Source organism: Ovis aries, chromosome 15, assembly GCF_016772045.2.
Source record: "Ovis aries strain OAR_USU_Benz2616 breed Rambouillet chromosome 15, ARS-UI_Ramb_v3.0, whole genome shotgun sequence".
NCBI classification, from domain to species: domain Eukaryota; kingdom Metazoa; phylum Chordata; class Mammalia; order Artiodactyla; family Bovidae; genus Ovis; species Ovis aries.
Window position 1 is genome coordinate 44427744 of NC_056068.1, and position 13840 is coordinate 44441583.

General features: G+C 37.4%; 1 protein-coding gene across 1 annotated transcript; it reads right to left on the minus strand.

The window, feature by feature from the left end:
• Window positions 1–1573: 1573 nt before the first annotated feature.
• LOC101110534 (olfactory receptor 5P1-like) lies at window positions 1574–10212 on the minus strand. The gene is made up of 2 exons (XM_012095836.4): window positions 9305–10212; window positions 1574–1601 (listed from the first exon to the last, which is right to left on the minus strand). Exons 1-2 carry the CDS (start codon window positions 10210–10212, stop codon window positions 1574–1576), a joined length of 936 nt encoding a protein of 311 aa, XP_011951226.3.
• Between the last annotated feature and the right edge of the window lie 3628 nt (window positions 10213–13840).

Sequence of the window (13840 nt, forward strand, 5' to 3'; positions counted from 1 at the left end):
TCCATTCGCCCCCAAACTCCCCTCCCACTCAGGTTGCCATAACATATTGAGCACAATTCTACCTGCTACCAGTATATTTTTCAAATTGAGTAGAAACTAGGAAATAAAGCAAGACTCAATTTATTTTAATAGCTTTCAATAACATTCTCTAAATGTAATGCAATAAAGCTAGAAATCAATAATAAAAGACAACTAGAAAACACTCGTGTATTTGGAAATGAATTAGCATACCATTAAAGAACCCCTCAATCAAAGAAAAAATCAAATGGAAATTAGAAAATAACTGAATCATACATATAAAACTTATAAAACTTAGATATATACTAGATATATACTTAGATATATTACTATATATATATCAGTTCTTGGAAAATTTTAACAGAAATACTAGACAGGAAAAAAATTAAAATCAGTAACATTTGTGTTAATTTTTATTAGTTGAAAAAACACAGGATTGTAGGATAAAAAAAAGATGAAAGAGATAGCGGATATTAAGTGAAATATCAACGCACAGAGACTTCCCTGGTGGTCCAATGGTTAAGACACTACAGCTCCATTGTAAGGGGCATCTGTTCAGTCTCTGGTCAAGGAACTAAAATCCTGCATGCCATACAGTGACCAAAACAAACAAACAAAAAACATAAGAGGGACACATTTTTAGGTCCTTTAAACAAAATCAACCACACAATGGAGAGGACCAAAAATGCTAAATATTTGATTTTTATGTTGATGTATTGGACTTATTGTGCTAATTTTTTTTTTTTAAGAATGGAAAGTATAACCAACACAAGGGAGGTAAAAGTGGATATAAGTACAGATTGGTGGATATTGATAGGATTATGAGTAATTGTGAATCCCAGAGTAATTAGGCAAGAAAAAGAAACAAACGGCATCCAAATCAGAAAGCACAACTGTCACTGTTTGCAGATGATATGATATTATATAAAGAAAACCATAAGACTCCACCATAAAAATGTAAAAAAAAAAACTTTAAATTTTGCGTTGTGTTATAGCTGATTAACAATGTAGTGATAGTTTCAGGTGAACGGTGAAGGGATTCAGCCTTGTATATATTAATACATGTACCCATTCTGCCCCAAACTCCTCTCCCCTCCAGGCTGCCACAACAGTGAACAGAGTTCCATGTGCTACGCAGTAGGTCCTTGTTGTCTGTCTAGTTTAGATACAGCAGTGTGTACATGTCCACTCCAAACTCTCTATCCCTTCCCCTGATTCTTCCCCCTGGCAACCATAAGTTCATTATCTAAGTCTGTGAGTCTATTTCTGTTTTGTAAATAAGCTCATTTCTATCATTTCTTCTCAGATTTCACATAAAAGTGATGCCATATGATATTTCCCCTTCTCTCTTGTACTTCACTTAATATAACAATCTCTAGGTCTGAAAGTGTTGCTGTAAGTGGTATTATTTCTTTCATTTTAAGGGCTGAGTAGTATTCCATTGTCTATATGTACCACAGCTTTATCCATTCTTCTGTCAATGGACATTTAGGTTGCTTCCATGTATTGGCTATTGTAAACAGTGCTACAACAAACACTGGGATACATGTATCCTTTAGGAACATGTTTTTCTCTGGATATGTGCCCAGGAGTGGGATTGTAGGGTCATATGGTAGCTCTATTTTTAGTTTTTTAAGGAACTTCCATACTATTCTTCACAGTGGCTGTACCAATTTATATTTCCACCAACAGTGTAGAAGGGTTCCCTTCTCTCCACACCCTCTCCAGCATTTATTGTTTGCGGATTTTTTGATGGTAGCCATTTTGCCTGGTATGAAGTGATATCTTATTATAGCTTTGATTTGCATTTCTTTAATAATTAGTGATGTTGAACATCTTTTCATGTGCTTCTTGGCTATTTCCATAGCACCTTTGAAGACTGACTTGAATCAACCAGTTTAATAATCATGGAGGGATTGGGGGCAGGAGGAGAAGGGAATGACACAGGATGAGATGGCTGGATGGCATCACTGACTCGATGGACGTGAGTCTGAGTGAACTCCGGGAGTTGGTGGTGGACAGGGAGGCCTGGCGTGCTGCAGTTCATGGGGTCACAAAGAGTCGGACATGACTGAGCGACTGAACTGAACTGAAGGCAATTTTACTGTCTCTTCTCACTATGAGCTCCTGCCACATAATTCACTAACCAACCTGCCTAGATAATAAAATCTATGCAAATATCATCACTTAAATCTAACTCATTCTTAAAATATATTGAATAGATAAAGATTGTTTCATTTTTTAAAAATGGGAAAATAGTAAATGAAGTCCAAATCTATGTAGAATTTCACCTGAAAGAGATTTTGTTGTAACAGAAACCAAATTGTGTCATTAGCTTTGGGACTGAACTATGGGTAGAAGTGGAAAGAGCCTTGAGGAGACTTTTATTGATATCTGGAAGGTTCTTATAGATAGTGTGGGTTTGAAAAATAGTGAGGAAAATATTTTAAGAATTAAAGAAAAGACACTTGACAGGTAGTGGTGGAGTATTTGTCAGTATTGTCAATTGAGCTCAAATGGAAAATATAAAGGATGCCTTATATACTCTTGAATTTGACTGAGAAGATTTCTAGGAAGAATGTAAAAAATTCTATCTAGTGTCTTATAGCTGCCTGTGCTAAAATGTAAGAGAGTTGTGAACTACAGAAGGGTTTTTTGGTTCTTTTGAAAAAAATTAAAAACATAAAAGGGAGCCATATCTTGCTGAGTTTGAAAATAAGGGTATTTCTTACTCCCATTGTCTTCCAGAAAAATATTCTCAAGGTAAGAAATGGCTTCAGATCAAAGATCAGATCTGGTCTGAGCTGTAAGAGCCTTTGTTAAGACCTCAGAAAGAACTAAGGCCTCATCGACTCCTTCAGCTGAGCAAAAGTTATTCTAAGAATCTTAATGGCATGTTTCATAGACTTTTTTTAAAAAAACAGTTTCAAAAATCTCAAGGGTATTTTCTCACAAAATACCAGAGGAAGAGTTATTTGAAAGAGATTTATTGGTATGGATTTTGTATAATGGAATCAATTTAAATCTGATACACAGAAAGCCCACAAAGTTGTTTTTAATAGCTGTATTGACATAAAATTCACATTCCATGCTAGTCACCCATTTAAAGTATACAAGTCAATGATTTTTAAATATTCACAGATATATGCAACCATCATCTTGGCCAATTTTAGAACACCTTCATCACCTTCTATAGAAATCCTGTATCTTTTAATATCATCTCAGATGCCCCTGGCTGTAGGCAACCACAATCTATTTCTGTCTCTATAGATTTCCTTATTATGAACATGTCATATGAGTAGAATCCTATAATATGTGGTATTTTGTGACTGGCTTCTTTCCCTTAGCATAATGTTTTCAAGGTTTATTTATGTTGTAGGATGCATCAATACTTCATCACTTTTAATGGCTGAAAAATGTCCCATTGCATGAGAAGACCACTTTCTATTTATCTACTCTTAAGTTGATAGACTTTTGACTTGTTTCTCCCTTTTTTTAAAATTAATTTTTAAAATTGATGTTTCTTCCTATTGTATGTGTGCTAAGTTGCTTCAGTGGGTAGTGTCCGACTCTGTGACCCTATGGACTGTAGTCTGCCAGGCTCCTCGGTCCATGGGATCCTCCAGGCAAGAATACTGGACTGGGTTGCCATGCCTTCCTCCAGGAGATCTTCCCAACCTAGGGACTGAACCCACATCTATTGTGGCTCCATTGGTAGGTAGGTTCTTCACCACTGTGCCACCTATCTATAAGATTCTAGAAAATCTGCAGTAAATACTTCTCTTCATAAAGATGGAATACAGGAGTCACATAGAAACACCAGCCCATAGAAATTTTAAAATCCACAAGACACATGTTGCTATTTTTCTGATTAGAGTCCAATCCCACTCCCTGTAATAAGTTTCTGTGGCTCTTGGCTCTTTCTTTTGAGCTTTTAATTCTATCCTCTGAATCACTCTTCCTTTTCCAGGGGTCGCAAAGAGTTGGACATGAATGAGCAAGTGACCACATACACACAGAAGCCACTATTGGAGAAATGAGACAAATGCAACCAGAATTCCTGCCTCACAAAATAATGCCTATAATAATATGATTTTGAATGACTTGTTACACAACTATAGTACATCACTTTTCTTCAGCTAATATAAGTCCCCAAGCCTCCAAATTTCAGAGATATCGTCAACTCTTTTTATTTTTAACCTTCCACACTAATTCATCAGCAATTCCTTTTTGGTCCTTTACATAAACTGGGTCTTGAACAGGTGAATTTCTAAGTATACTGCAACCCCCCTAGCCTAATGCATCATCATCTCAGATCTTGACCATTAACCTTATTGGTCCCCTACTTCCACTTCGCTACAATCAACTTTTGAAAACAACCAGAGTAAACTTTTAATAATATAGTCACATTAGATTAGTATTTTTTAAAATTATTTTATTCCTGTTCCTTTCACAACAAAACTCAAACACTTTGCCACGGTTGATGAAGCTCTCCGTGAACTGCTTCTGTGTATCTCTTTCCTTCTGGTTTACCGTGGCCTCTCTATTGCTTGAGATTGTCAGAATCTTTTTGTACTAGATGTTTTCTGTCTAGCAGTTTTCCCTCCAGTCCCCATATCAGTGGGTCTTTCTTATATTTCAACATTCTACTCAACTACCACCTACAAGTGGCTTTCTTTGTCATACTCTCTAGGAAATCACTCACACCATTACAATTACCCTTTATAAATTATACCATCCCAATTTACTTGTTTCTTCCAACCACTTATATGTTCTATATTTATATGGTTTATTTATCCTCTAGAGCCTCTCCCTTCAAAATCTAAACTGCATGAGAACTCTGTGCTATTACACATTATATCTCTGTTCAATTTATCAACATATCTTCAATGCTTATTCAGTTCTTAGAATATAATAAGGGCTCAGCAAGTGTGGATGAATGCCTATCCCACATCTATGCATAAAATAACCTAAAGATCTTGATCAAATGCTCCTTTGTAGACTAAGGTCACAATGTCAGGAAATTATCAATGTTTGAGGTCCTTCCTCCACTTTCCCCCTGAATTTCTCCTAAAGATGCCAAGAGATAATATGTAAATTTTAACTGGTCAGGAAATTATTTTTTGTCACAGTAATTCCCATTTAGCAAGGCTCAGATGATATCCTATGTGAAATACAGAGACCTATGAACACTCTGAGATATGGGTCCAAAATGTTCAGAGGGAAACTGGTTCTATATTCAAGACTTTTAGAGTTTACATAACTAAGTTCCAAAAAGTCATGGGAGTCAGGATGCATTTGGGATTTTAAAAGGACAATTAGAAATTGGGTTTATAATAAATTCAATATTACATTTACACCTCAAAAGACACTCAGGGCAAGAGATGATACCAATTAAAGGTGACAATGTGAAGCCATATATTGCTGAGATGACTCCTGTGTTTAGAATGTGACAAGATCAAATGGAAGCCTGTAAACCTGAATAGCCTTGCCCTGGAGGACCTTTTCCTATGTTATGGTGATGGACTGAATAATTATCAATGACCCAATGAAATTCTAACTTCATTCTTTTATGATCATTTCTGTGGAGGGTCCATAGCCACATACAAGGGGGTGGAATGTGACAATAGAAATAAATCACTGGTCTCTATCCCCAGTTCCTAACACAAGGCTCTAAAACTCTTGTAAGTTCCTGAAAGACAGGGGTGCTAGATGCATCTTTCGTTCAAATATTTGTTCTTTAACCCTGGTTCCTGACACAGGGTTCCTAAACCCTTGGAACTTCTGGTGGGTATCATTTGTTAGAATAAGGAGACCCTCGGTGGGATTCTGTATAGCTTCTGGATGAGGGCTGGTCATCAAAAAGACCAAACTATGATAAGAAGCTTGGAACTTTATGTCCACACTCTATTCTGCAGGGAGGATGGAGAGGATGAAGACTGATTACATAGCCTCCATGAAAATACTAAACTGTATGGTGCTTCCAAGTTGTTGAACAGATCCACACGCTGGAAGGGTTGTATACTCCAACTTTCTGGCGATGGAAGCTCCTACCCTGAAACCCTTTCAGACCTGGTGCATTATATCTCTCCATCTGACTGTTAATTTGTCCTTTACAATATCTTTTATGAGAAACTGGAAAATGTAAGCAAATGTTTTCAAGAGTTTTGTGAACCCATCCCAGCAAATGATCAAACCTGGAAGAGTGTTGTGGGACTCCCTGGATTTGTAGCCAAGTTGAACAGAAGTGGGATACCCTGGAGACCTGTTGCTTACAGTTGGTGTCTGGAGGGAGGGCAGAGTTGTGGAACCGAGCCTTGAATCTGTGAACTCTGACAGTACCTCCAGACAGTTATGTCACAACTGAATGAAAGAATCGAGCTTCAAGTTCATATCTAGATATTTAAACTACATATTACTTTTCAGTTGGTTGGTATGGAAGGCAAAATCACCACACATTTTTGTAAAATGTGCTGTGAGTAGAGAATAATGGATCCCATTAACCATTATTTAATAATTTTATGTGTTTAAAATGATCTTTGTTACCTTTTAGTATTTGTTATATATTTTCCCCTTAAAATTTGTGATATTATAGATAGAATACATTTTATAGTGGTACACTATAAATATTTTCCATTTTATTAGTTTTTAAATTATGCTTTCCATGCCTCACTTCTCTTGCTCCATTTTGCTGAGACAAGGACTTTTATGATCAAAGTGTTACTTCCAGGTGATTTAAAGAGTTGCCTCAGTATTTGTTCTGCTAGGAATTCCTGTACTCCAGAAAAATCTCTCTTCACCCTTTCCAGCAGTGATGTTAATATGGGTGGCTTATTATATAGGAAATATACAATCTTAGACAACATTTCTAGCTTTTAAAATAGATTCTAATCTCTTAATAAATCTAGATTGTGGAACTAAACTGTTGTTAACGTATTAATTGCAATGCTTAGAATTAAAAGATGCTCTTTAAAATTCCTACAGATAAGGAAGATTACATTGTACCAGATGGGAGTATTTGTTATTAACGTATTTAAATATGAATAGACTTCCAGTCAAATCATGTGATTGTGGTGTCCAGACCTTATTTTCTATAGATAGATAGAAATCAATCCAGTTTTCACATTCATTTCCTTTTTTTGGAGTCTTCACAACCTAGATCTTCTTGGGGGTAGAGTTTGTTCAGAAGACTTAAGAAAGGAACAATTTAGTCTTGCTGATCCTGCTCAGATCATTTAGATCAGTGACAGTGCTGAGGTGCTTGGACTGATTGTGGCTCAGAGTTTAGATCAAGGGCATGGAATCCAAGGACTTGATGCTGTTAGATTTAGAAGAATTGAGTTCACATCTCTCCAGACAAACGCTTGGTACTCTCTAGCACTCGATATACTCATCTGTAAATTGAGGTAAATTTATGACACCAGGAACATGGGATTACTGTGAAAAATTAAGTGGAGAAGCATAGCGGCTTTGGATCCAGGCTTTCTAGATTCAAACAGTGGTCCCACAACTTCCTAGCTGCATGGTTTTGAGCAACCTACATGATGTCTCTGTGCCACAGATGACTCATTTGTAAAATAGAAATAATACTATTTCACAGGGTTTGAGGGGCTTTCCTGGTGGCTTTGTCAGTATGCAGGAGATGTTGGTTCGATTTCTGGGTCTGGAAGATCCCCTGAAGAAAGGCATGGCAACCCACTCCAGTATTCTTGCCTGGAGAATCTCATGGACAGAGGAGCCTGGTGTGCTACAGTCCATGGGATTACAAAGAGTTAGACATGACTGAACCAATTGAGTTCCCAAAGAATTTCTATGAGAAGTCAGCCAGTTAACATCCCAATGTGCTTAGAATAGGGTCTGGCACATTGTAAGTACAAATTTTGTTTGCTAAATAAGTGAAAGAAAAAATCCTAGAAACCCACAGGTGTTAATACATAATAGTGATAACTATTCATATCATTCTTACTGATTTAAAGTGTTTCTCAGCTGGTTTACAAGTGTATAAAATTGAGAGTTAGAAGTAATATATTTTCAGTACAGCTATTGTGGAAAACAGAATGGAGGTTCCTCAGAAAAATGAAAATAGAGTTGGCATATGATCCAGCAATCCCCCTCCTGGGCATATATCCAGACAAAGCTATAATTAAAAAAGATAATGCATCCCTATGTTCATAGCAGCACTATACTAGCCAAGGCATGGAAAAAACCTAAATGCCCATTGATGGACGAATAGATGAAGATATGGTGTGTATATATATGTGTGTGTGTGTGTATATATATATATATATATATATACACACACACACACACACACACACCAAATAATACCAATTAAAAGATGCTTACTCCTTGGAAGGAAGTTATAACCAATCTAGACAGCATATTAAAAAGCAGAGACATTATGTTGTCAACAGAGGTCTGTCTAGTCAAGGCTGTGGTTTTTCCAGTAGTCATGTATGGATGTGAGGGTTGGACTATAAGAAAGCTGAGCACCAAAGAATTGATGCTTTTGAACTGTGGTGTTGGAGAAGACTCTTGAGAGTCCCTTGGACTGCAAGGAGATCAGTCCTGGGTGTTCATTGGAAGGACTGATGTTAAAGCTGAAACTCCAATACTTTGGCCATCTGATGTGAAGAGCTGACTCATTGGAAAAGACCCTGATGCTGGGAAAGATTGAGGGCAGGAGGAGAAAGGGACGACAGAGGGTGAGATGGTTGGATGGCATCACCGACTCAATGGACATGAGTTTGGGTAAACACTGGGAGTTGGTGATGGATGGGGAGGCCTGGCATGCTGCAGTCCATGGGGTCGCAAAGAGTTGGATACAACTGAGTGAATGAACTGAATATCAATTTTATGCGGAATCTAAAATATGACACAAATGAATATATCTGTGAAGCAGAAACAGACTCTCAGACATTGAGGACAGATTTGTGGTTTCCAAGGGGGAAAGGGAGCAGAGGAGGGAAGGATTGGGAATTTGGGATTAGCAGATTGAAACTATTATATATAGAAAGGATAAACAATAAGGTCCTACTCTATAGCACAGGAACTATTAATATATATAATATCCTGTGATAACCATAAAAGGAAAAGAATATATATGTATATATGAGTCACTCTGCTGTACATCAGAAATCACCACAACATTGTAAATCAACTATACTTCAATAAAATTTTAAAAGTATTGTTTCAATTTAAGCAATTGGTATGATACTGCCAAACAAATTTCTAGATCACCTGAAATGTTCAGAATGGATCCTAAGAATATATTCTGAACATTGCCTTTCTCAGGGCCTCTTTTACATCTCTGTTCCTCAGACTGTAGATGAGGGGATTCAACATGGGGATCAACACTGTGTAGAACAGAGACAGCACTTTGTTCTGCTTAGTTGAGTAGCTGGATTTGGGCATCACATAAATGAAGGTAATCGTTCCATAGTAAAGAGTGACTGCGGTGAGGTGAGAGGTGCAGGTAGAGAAGGCCTTGCGTCTCCCTTCAGTGGAGCGCATCTTCAGGATGGTGCTGAGGATGCAGATGTAAGAGAGAGCGATGACAGACACTGTGACCACAATGATGGAGCCAGAAGAGATGGAAGGGATAATCTCAGTAGTGGAGACATCTGAGCAGGAAAGTTTCAACAGAGGGGAGAAGTCACAGAAAAAGTGGTCTACCTGATTCAGCCCACAGAAAGACAGAGTCAGTAAGCAACTAGCAAATGTCCAAGCATTGACACACCCACCCAGGTAGGATACCCCAACCAGGAGAACACAGACTCTGGAGGACATGTGGGTGGAGTAGAGCAGGGGCAAGCAGATGGCCACATAGCGGTCATAGGCCATGGCAGCCAGCAGGAAGCACTCAGCTGTCCCAAACATGACGACAAAACAGAGCTGGGCTTCACAACCAGCAACAAGGAGGGCCAGTTTATGTCTGAGGAATCCTACAAGCATTATAGGTGTGACTGATATGGAATACCCAATGTCTACAAAAGCCAAATGACTGAGGAAGAGGTACATGGGGGTGTGAAGATGGGGAAAACTTCTTATTAAAGTGATTATGCTAATATTGCCTATTAAGGTGACAACATAAATGCCTAGAAATACCACAAAGGAGAGAACACGAAGCGTAGGATCCTCTGTTAACCCCAAAAGGATGACCTCTGTCACACTGGTGTGGTTCCTAACCTCCATGTCCTCTGGGCATTGTTCCTGTTGAGGGAAATGTGAATATTCATTAGTTTTATGCATTCATGCTACACATTTCCAGTTTTCTTTGGCTGTTCCTAATTTCTTTGGTTATTCCTCAGAGCCACTCACAGTGATCATTTCCTCTTCCTAGTCTGTAAATATGGTGCTGTAGATGATTTTTTGATTATTTTTAAATCTACAATTTAGCTCCCAACTTTATTCATTTTTATATCCACTGCTAGTGTCCCTACTTTAGCTGAGATCCTGTTCATTTTCCCTTTACACTGATCTGTTTACCTCCTTGTCTTCATCCTTGTGTTCTTACAATTCACAATGTATCTGCCAAAGGAATCTCTTCCTGAAATTAAGAGCAAGTTTTGCCAAAGGGACTCTTTTGAGAATGTCATGATTTTTTCAGGCTATAGAAGGAAACCTAACTTCTCTAGCACAGGAAAATGTACACTTTCTGATGTGTCCTCTACATATGACTCATTGGTTGTGTCTCTGGATATTTCCAACCAACACTTGCATTAATCCAACCTTCCTGAACTCTTTAGAGTCCCCTCAGTGAACTCTACCCTCTCTTGCCTTTAATCCTTGTTCTCCCACTTGGGTGGCCTTAAACCTCCCACCGTCATACCCTAGGTGACTTCTCATCCTTGATATTGATTTATCTCCAAAGCTGCCTCTGCTTTCTAAGAATAAATCAGAAAACTTTCCTTTGTGTTGATATCACACTTTGAAGATGTCTAGATTGACATTGTTTATAATAGAGTTATGGGGTTTTTGTTTTCGTTTGTGTGTTTACATTTCACTGCCCCCAGTTAATGTACATTCTCCTTAACAATGGTGTGTTTTATCTCTGTGTCACAAATGAGTAGTGCTTGAGAGCAAAATGTGCTGAAGAAAAACTTGTTAAACGAATTCATGCATGATTTAAACAATATAATGATTATACTGTGGGGAACCAGAGATGAATAAAATTTAGGTTCCCTGTTGAGAGAAACCAAGTCTTGTAGAAAAGAGATTAAATATGTATTAGTGTATAGAAAGTCTGTTAGTATGGCATAAGTAAAATAATTATTTATGTTGCTTCTAAATGAAAATTGAATAATTATATTGGGGAAAAACACTTGGAAATTAAAAAACACACATTCCTCTCAAATCTGGCTACTATCACACAAGTTAACTATTACAAATTTGGTAATTATTTCCAGGAATTTTTTTCCTTTGTATATTTTAATATAACTATTATAACATTGCAGGTGGAAGTTTAATGCCATTATTTTTCCTTGCATTTCATATAAAAAGTTTGTCGTTGTTTAGTTGGTAAGTCATGTTATGTTCGACTCTTTTGTGAAACCGTGGCCTGTAGCCCACAGGCTCCTCTCTCCATAGGATTTCCCAGGCTGGGAAATTCAAGTCTCTTACATTGACTGGTGGGTTCTTTACCACTGAGCAGACAGAGAAGCCCATAAAAAGTTTATCACATTACAATTCCTCACACAGTGTTTGAGAGCTTCATAATAATGAGTCACTAGCCTCCTGGTGGCTCAGACAGTAAAGAATCTGCCTGCAGTGCCGGAGACCCAGCTTCAGTCCCTGGGTTAGGAAGATCCCTTGGAGAAGTGAATGGCAACCCACTCCAGTATTCTTGCCTGGAGAATCCCATGGACAGAGGAGCCTGATGGGCTACAGTCCATGAGGTCACAAAGAGTCTGAGACATGATTGAGTGACTACCACTTCACTTCCAGCCTTTAATTTAATCACCCACTGTTTTTGGACACATAACTGTTCTTAACTGTTAGCTATCAGAAGTATTGTGATTGCACATGTTGTATAAAGTAATAGCAAGGCTAAATATTATAAAATATGACACATTCCTATTTATTTAAGGCATAATTCAAGGTATATTCTGTGTTCCCCATTGAGTATCTCCATGATTTACAGTAATGAAAATACTAAATCGACATGCTAAACTATCTTCATTGTTTTGTTTACTTCTTGGCCGTAGTTTCACTAAAGAGCTTAGTACTGTCTCCATGTTTTGCCATTGTGTTGTGATAAAGGCAAAGTTCTTCTATTTTGAGACAGTTCTGAGAAAGTAGAATTACTGATAAATTATTAAGAGAATAAACAAATTACAGTCCAATGTAATATTTTGGGCCATATTAAAGATTCAGTGAAAATATTAACATTATACTTATTAGAATGAGAAGCATAGAAACAATTTTAAACTGTTTCTGCAAGTATTATAAAATGAAATAAATTAATCTGAGATTTACTCTAGAGACTTGAAAATTTCACTTATGTACACCTTTCTTTCCGTTAATTTCAGCTAAATCTCAATTCTTGTAGTTAAATTCTGAAGATCTACAAATTCTTTTTACCTGCATTTACTTTTAATTTTTCACATATAGTTAAAAACAAAAGAGAATTTTACCTACTATTCAACTTTAACAATCATCAAAATCCATATTGATTTATTTTAATTATGCTGCTGCTAAGTCACTTCAGTCGTATCTGACTCTATGTGACCCCATAGGTGGCTGCCCACGAGGCTCCCTCGTCCCTGGGATTCTCCAGGTAAGAACACTGGAGTGGGTTGCCGTTTCCTTCTCCAGTGCATGAAAGTAAAAACTGAAAGAGAATTCGCTCAGTAGTGTCCGACTCTTAGCGACCCCATGGACTGCAGCCCACCAGGCTCCTCCGTCCGTGGGATTTTCCAGGCAAGAGTATTGGAGCAGGGTGCCATTGCCTTCTCCTTTTAATTATGAGGCATATGTTAATAGTATTGACATATTTGGGGCTTCTGAGGTGGCTCATTGGTAAAGAATCCACCTGCCAATGCAGGAGATTCGGGAAACAGGTTTGATCCCTGAGTCAGGAAGATCCCCTGGAGAAAGAAATGGCAACCCACTCCAGTATTCTTGCCTGGGGAATCTGATTGACAGAGGAGCATGGTGGGCAACAGTCCATGGTATTGCAAAGAGCCAAACACAACTTAGCAATCATGCAGGCACACATTGACATATTTGTAATCATGTTATTTATTACATTTTGCAATTTGCATATTCACTTAGTTTTATCAGTCAAGTATGTCCCACTTTCCTGAATAATCCTCATAATTGAAATGCTGGATATAATATATGTTCAACTCCAAAGTGTGGTGTTCATGGAGCTTCATATTCTGTCTCTAATAACTTTTCAAAATGTATCTCCCTATATCTTCCTTTCAACTTGTGCTTTAGAGTCATGTAACATTACCATTTTCTATTCAGTGTTATTGGTTCTAATTTTCATAAAGAGACAATATTCTGCTTACAATATTAATTCTTAAACATGAAACATTTAGCAAAAATGATAAATATCAATACAAATGTCTTCAAAATTCTTTAAAATTTCTTGCTTTAGAATAGAAGAGTGGGTCTTAGTTCTTTGACAGAATGAACTGTGAGGTGTAATGAACTAATAGTACCTACAGCTCATTAAAGAATGTCTTCTGATAGATCTTTACTAAATACTTTTACATTAGCATAGTGACAGGCAAACTTTCTGCCAGGGGTGTAAGCTCTATCATGAAAAATCTGTTTTTAGTTTTATCACTCGATCCTCTATGAGTTTAATGGG